The 7,114-nt window shown below is 45.3% G+C and overlaps 1 protein-coding gene and 1 long non-coding RNA gene across 2 annotated transcripts in view; both read left to right on the top strand.

The window, feature by feature from the left end:
- The window catches only part of LOC108285669, a 1,566-nt gene extending 409 nt beyond the window's left edge, over positions 1-1,157 (top strand). Inside the window, exon 2 of the long non-coding RNA XR_001817676.2 lies at positions 194-1,157. This is a non-coding gene — a long non-coding RNA (uncharacterized LOC108285669). The remainder of the gene's footprint in view (positions 1-193) is intronic.
- CYP2B6 (cytochrome P450 family 2 subfamily B member 6) overlaps positions 1-6,800 on the top strand; it is a 16,486-nt gene extending 9,686 nt beyond the window's left edge. The window contains exons 7-9 of the mRNA XM_017502962.2: positions 1,819-2,006; positions 2,209-2,350; positions 6,534-6,800. Of these exons, the coding sequence (XP_017358451.1) occupies positions 1,819-2,006; positions 2,209-2,350; positions 6,534-6,715 (512 nt within the window). The 3' untranslated portion in view covers positions 6,716-6,800. The remainder of the gene's footprint in view (positions 1-1,818; positions 2,007-2,208; positions 2,351-6,533) is intronic.
- The last annotated feature ends 314 nt before the right edge of the window (positions 6,801-7,114 follow it).

A 7,114-nucleotide genomic window follows, 5' to 3' on the forward strand; every position in this document is an offset into this window, starting at 1 on the left:
TCAGCCTCCTTAGTAGCTGGGATTACAGGCACGTGCCACCATGCCCAGCTAATTTTTTGTATTTTTAGTAGAGACGGGGTTTCACCATGTTGACCAGGATGGTCTCGATCTCCTGACCTCGTGATCCACCCGCCTCGGCCTCCCAAAGTGCTGGGATTACAGGCTTGAGCCACCGCGCCCGGCACATGCATAGGTTTCATAGTGGTCAAGTTAGGGCTGTTAGGGTATTTATCACCTGTGCAACATACATTGTACCCATTAAGTCATTTCTCATCATTCAACCCCCCTTCTGCTCCTTCACTCTCTGAGTCTCCACTCTCTATCATTCCTCTCTCTACGTTCATGTGTACACATTTTGTAGCACTCACATATGAATGAGAACATGCGATATTTGACTTTCTGAGCCATCACTTAAAAATTGATTCATTCATCCGTGTATCTTTTCATCAATTCATTCTAAAGAATTCATTCTAATTCATTAATTCACCTGTATACTCACTGATTCTTTCGTTTATAATTCATCCAAGGGCGTATACTGTCATTCATTTATTTGGATTACTTGATCCACAAGTTGATCCTTTGAAACACTGACAAATAGATGGACTATTTGTCATTGATTGACTCATTCATGCATTCATCCATCCTTCTATGAACTAGATTTTACCCTTATCCTTCCATCAGTCAGTATTTCAATTCCCCCGTAATCCACCCATGTATTCCTTCATTTATTACAATAATTCACTCATTTATTCAACTCTGATTTATCATTCAATCCAGCCATTCGTTTATTCCTTTATTTATTCATACTTCACGAATTTACTTATTCACCTGTTGTTCCATAAATCTAGCCCTTCATGTGATTATTCATTAATTGGGCTCATTGATTTCCTTGTCTATTCATTAGCCATTCATTAGTGATTAATTAATCAATCCATCTATTAATTGATAAATAAATATATACATCCATTTATTGGTTTGTTCATTTATTCATCAGTCTTTCCACCCATGAATTGATCTATTGATTGACTGATTGATGTATTTATCTATCCAGTTGTTCATGGATTCATTTATTATTCTATTACACTATTATATTCCTGAGGACCATGTATAGTGCCTCACCTAAAATATACACACAGTAAATATTTATTCATTTTCTACTCATCTTAGGGAGTTTTGAGAGGTTTCTAGCCTGGAGTTCTCAATCTGAAATTCCATGTAAAATTGTGATGTGTGTGTGCATGCATGTGCGTGTGTGCATGCGTGTGTGTGCATGCATGTGTGAAATGGATCCATAATATCATTAGATTTCAAGCCATGAGAATTCTCATTGCTTCTTCTCTCCTTCCTTCACTCCATGCTGATTACTTTGAGGGGTATCAAGGATCTAACCCTTTACTATAGGTTTTTCATTGGTCAATAGAAAGTAGTGTCCCTGCTGTGATGTCTCTCTTTCTTTTTTTAAATTTTTCTTTCTTTCTTTTTTTTTTAAGACAGAGTCTTGCTCTGTCACCCAGACTGAAGTGCAGTGGCACAATCTTGGCTCACGGCAACCTCCACCTCCTGGGTTCAAGCGCTTCTCCTGCCTCAGCCTCCTGAGTAGCTAGGACCATAGGCATGCCCCACCACACCTGGCTGCGTTTTGGTATTTTTAGTAGAGTTGGGATTTCACCATGTTGACCAGGCCGGTCTCAAACTTCTGACCTCAAGCAATCTGCTCTCCTTGGCCTCCCAAAGTGCTTGGATTACAGGCATGAGCCATTATGCCCAGCCTGAAATATCTCTTTAAAATGGGGTTCATTTGTCTTCTTTTCTGCACAGAGAGAGTCTACAAGGAGATTGAACAGGTGATTGGCCCACATCGCCCTCCAGCATTGGATGACCGAGCCAAAATGCCATACACAGACGCAGTCATCCATGAGATTCAGAGAATTGCCGACCTTCTCCCCATCGGTTTGCCCCACGTGGTCACCCAACACACGAGCTTCCGAGGGTACACCATCCCCAAGGTAAGACTGGCTGGACCCCCACATCTCTCCTGTGTCGGCATTCTGGATTCTCTTAATCCCCAAACTCGACCTTTTGTTGGTTTCTCAATTGAGTCCTTTTGTTTCTGTTTGTTTTTTTTTTTTTCTTTTTTTTATGTGGTGTGTGTGTGTGGAGGTTGGGCAGGGAATGGGAATATCTTTTGATCTTGTGACGCTCCCTCAGGGCACGGAAGTATTTCCCATCCTGAGCACTGCTCTCCACGACCCACACTACTTTGAAAAACCAGACACCTTCAATCCTGACCACTTTCTGGATGCCAATGGGGCACTGAAGAAGAATGAAGCTTTTATTCCCTTCTCCTTAGGTAAGTGGGACCCACAGTTTCTTTCCCAGACACCAGGGGGCAAGTCCTATCCTCAACTTGAGAAAAACAATGATTGTTCCTTATTTATTGAGCACTTAATATATTACAATTGCTTCACCTGCTTCATCCCATTCCATGTTCACTACAACCCTGGAAGGGGGCTTTAGAAAGGAGATTACATTCCCAAAGGCACATCTTGGCAAGCAGGACTTTGGGCAAATATTGTAACGTTGCTAAACCTCAGTGAATTCACTTTCTACCGAGAACCAGCTCAGTCGGGAGACCCCCCTGCCCAGGCAGGCTGAAGGTATTGAGAGGCAGACACCCAGATAGCACAGGAGAATGGATCTATCTGGGGACCAACAGCCTGACAGCCTGTGGGGCTGACAGCTCTCCAGACCGAAGGTGCTGAGCAGAGATTCATCCACGCATTTATTTGCTCTTTGACAAGTGATTCTTATTAATACACAGGTGTTCTACGTATACACATAACTCAGGAACATACCAGGTAGGCAGCTGTTACCCACCTACCACTAATTACAAACGAAAAGTAACTTCCATAAAGGAGCCATGGGGCACGGTAAACTTAATGTTTCTCAACAATTTTCTTTAAAAAAAAAATTGTTGAGCACTCCCCTAAGCCCAGTGCTCTACTGGGGGCTGAAGATAACGCATCAAACAAATCACACAGAGACACGGTTCCTGCTCCAGGAAATTTACAGTCTAGCAGGGAAGATGGGCATTCCTCAAAAAAAAAATACAATGATCATCTCATGAAATGAACGAATGCCTGCAACATGCTTAGCACTGCCCAACACAAACAGGATGCTCACAAGGGCAATTATTATCATTACACATAATTGTGATAAGCGCTCTAAAGGGAGCTTGGGAGCACAAAAGAGGAAATACTAGCTAATCTTGTGGCGGGTCAGTAAGAAGAAGCTTCCCAGAGGAACTAGCTTCCAAGCTGAGATGTTCATGGGTGAGTGTCAATCAACCACTGTAAGGAGTGTTCCAGGCAAAGGAAACAGCAAGGGCAAAGGGCAAAGGTGGAAATGGGATGGTACAGTTGAGAAGCCACAGGACGTCCAGTGAGCCTCGGGTATAGATTGCAGAAGGAAATAAGATAAAGAGCTCAGCTGGGCAGAACCTTGAAGGCTGCGGGAGGAGTTTGGATTTATGCTCTAGCACTGGGAAGGTGGAGAAGGTCTTGACATGCTTTGACTTGTCCCAGTTACCGTTCTCCACTCTTTGGCTGGTTAAGAGAAAAACTTTCAGCAAATGAAACTTAGCTGAGTTTATTTGAGCAAAGAAACAATTCATGAATTCGGCAGCACGCTGAGCCCATAAAGGTTCAGAGAGCTCCACCAGCAACATGGTCAGGCAGTGTTTACCCACAAAGGAAGTGACATACTGAAACAGCCTGATTGGTTACAGCCCTGTGTTTGCCTTATCTGAGCGTGTCTGGGCAGCTCGCAGCCTGTGATTGGCTGAAGTGTGGCTGCTCTGTAACCTTGGCCAAGGTTACTTGCTACAAGAATATATTCTCAAGTTACATTGCAGTTTGTTTACATATTGAGTTAGGTTCCAGTTTGTTATGTAGGGAGGCCGCTTTAGGACAAATTTAATTTAACATGCACCTTCCATGAAAGGCCTCAGAAACAACCCCCCAGACTTGAGTTTCATCAGTGACTTCAGTGATCCTGGGTCCTGGCCCAGCCCCTGGTTTTGTGCTGTACAGTGGCCTCCTTCCCCATTTTCTTTTCCTTTTCTTTCTTTTTTTGTTTTTGAGATGGAGTCTTGCTCTGTCACCCAGGCTGCCAGGCTGGAGTGCAGTGGTGTGATCTCAGCTCACTGTAAACTCTGCCTCCCTGACTCAAGCAATTCTCCTGCCTCAGCCTCCCAAGTAGCTGAGATTACAGGTGCCTGCCACCACACCCAGCTAACTTTTGTAGTTTTAGTAGAGACAGGGTTTCACCACCTTGGCCAGGCTGGTCTTGAACTCCTGACCTCATGTTCCACCCACCTTGGCCTCCCAAAGTGCTGGGATTACAGGTGTGAGCCGCCACGCCCAGCCCCATTTTATCTTCAGTGAGAGTTGGGAACACATGGGGTGGTGGCTTGAGCATCAATGTCTTCTTTTAATTTTGCTATCCTAAGCTTTAAGAGAGGCAGAGATGTAGGGAAATAAGGACAGAGACGGATAAGTAACAAAGATAATGAGACTGAGAAACCGAGTTAGGGACAAAGAAGGAGCACACTGAGAGACAGAGATAAGGAGATAGTGGCAGAAAGAGAGAAGTGGGTGAACATGAGACAATATGGGGAGAGGAAGAGAGAGAGACACACAGAGACACATAAGGAGAAGCGAGGGGATAAGAGGAGGGAGAGGAGGACAAGGAAGGAGGGGGGAGAAAGAACGAGAGAAACAGAATAAGAGATAGGAAAACCAAAACCTAAAATGCAATAAAATAAATGGGGGGGAAAAAAGAGAGAGTGACATAAGAAGAAAGGAACAAAGAATGAACAAGACAAATAAGGTGTCTTTAGAAGGAGATGAAAAGAAAGAAGGAGCCGGAAAGATTGGGGAGGGATCAGATTCAAACAGAGACAGGAAGTTAAGCAAATGGAAGAAAGCCAAAAAAAGAAGAAAAGGAGAGAAACTGTGTCTGCCAGGTACAGACAGAGACAAAGCCAGGGGCAGGGTTGCCAGGGGGCAGAAAGAAATCTATAACCCAAGCCAAAAGGGTATTGCAGCCAAAGAAATTCCAAAAGGTGTCCAAACAGACAGCCCCAGAGAGGGCATGACGGGAGGGAGATAAGCATCAGGCCGTTGTGGAAAAAGTCACACAAATAGTGACAGAAGAACCCGCCCAGAGGCCCGCCTGTTTCTAAGCTCATGTCCCCCACCTTCTGGATGTGCCAAAGGGATGTGGACCCTTTTCCAGACACCTTCAGGTAGACACACTTGTCCAACAACTTGACAGGTGTCGGGAATGCCTGAAAACTCGCCCTTGACATGGCCTTTCCAAGGTTTGCGTATTAAGAAACGCTGATGTGCATACTAAGAAATACTGAAGTAAACAGAAAGGCTCTCTGTCTCTGTCTCACGTTTTTCCAGCTCCCTTTGTTCTTATTTAACTTTGAGCGTGTGGTTTAGAACCTACTGGGGGTTCCTTGCGCCTCTGAGAATCAGTGGAAGCCATAGACCCTCCCTTCTCATTGCGTTGGTCCCATTCACAGTTTCTATACCATTTGGTTTTGTTTTCCCCCCTGAGATCTTGAAGGCTGTGGACCTCAGGCTGAGACCAGAAGACAGGCCAGAGAGAGACACACACAGACACATGGCCAGAAACATACCCCTCACATACTCCCAGAAACAAACACAAGGTGATAACCAAACCTTAAGGCTCCTTAGTACAAGCCAAGTGCTATTCTAAGAGTTTTTACAAATCTCTCCTTTAATCTCACCAGAGCCCTTTGAGGGAGGCACCATTCTCCCCATATGAGAAGCGAAGAACACTAAAAATGTCATAAATATGCTCACATACATGTAGAGGAACACACACACAACCAACCAGAAGTGGGCCATTATACTCTGTGGGGGGGTCACCAAACCCTTTGGAACATTAACAGAAGCTACAAACTCTCTCCTAGAAAAATGAACGTGGTGCCGGGCGTGGTGGCTCACGCCTGTAATCCTAGCACTTTGAGAGGCCAAGGCAGGTGGATCACCTGAGGTCAGGAATTCAAGACCAGCCTGCTAAACATGGTGAAACCCCATCTCTACTAAAAATAGAAAAATTAGCCAGGCTTGGTGGCAGCTTCCTGTAATCCCAGCTACTTAGGAAGCTGAGGCAGGAGAATTGTTTGAATCCCCCAGGAGGCGGAGGTTGCAGTGAGCCAAGATTGTGCCATTGTGCTCCAGCCTGGGTGACAGAGAGAGACTGTCTCACAAAAGACACAGAGAGAGAGAGAGAGAGAGAAATGAACATGGTACATCCACTCAAAGGTGTGCACCCGGTTTCAGAGCAGCCTCTGAAAGTCCACCTGAATTGTAGGTTAAAGTCGTCTTTCATGCAGATCTGTTGCAATGGACATAGGTTGTCTGTGCTTAGAGACATCGCAGGGCAAAGAATGTGCACCCACCCTGTGCCCAGCTGGTGACCTTCTGTGCCCACAGGGAAGCGCATTTGTCTTGGTGAAGGCATCGCCCGCTCCGAATTGTTCCTCTTCTTCACCACCATCCTCCAGAACTTCTCCGTGGCCAGCTCCATGGCTCCCGAAGACATCGACCTGACACCCCAGGAGAATGGTGTGGGCAGAGTACCCCCAGCGTACCAGATCCGCTTCCTGCCCCGCTGAAGGGGCTGAGGAGAGGGGGTCAAGAGGTTCCAGGGTCATCCAGTGTCCCCACCTCTGTAGACAATGACAATTCCCCCAAAACTTCTGACTCCCCCCTACAACTTCCTGTTTCTGAGAGAGCTGCTGCAAGCCAGCTTCCTTCCCCTCCATGGCACCAGTTGTCTGAGGTCACATTGCCAGTGAGTAGAGGAGTGAGACTATTGAAAATTATAATATACAAAATTATATATATATATATATATATATATTTTTTTTTTTTTTTTTTTTGAGATGGAGTCTCATCTATTGCGCAGGCTGGAAGGCAGTGGTGCAATCTCGGCTCACTGCAATCACCGCCCCCTGGGTTCAAGCAATTCCCCTGCCTCAGTCTCCCAAGAAGCTGGGATCACAGGCATCTAT

This window comes from Cebus imitator, unplaced genomic scaffold, assembly GCF_001604975.1.
Source record: "Cebus imitator isolate Cc_AM_T3 unplaced genomic scaffold, Cebus_imitator-1.0 Scaffold306, whole genome shotgun sequence".
NCBI lineage: Eukaryota > Metazoa > Chordata > Mammalia > Primates > Cebidae > Cebus > Cebus imitator.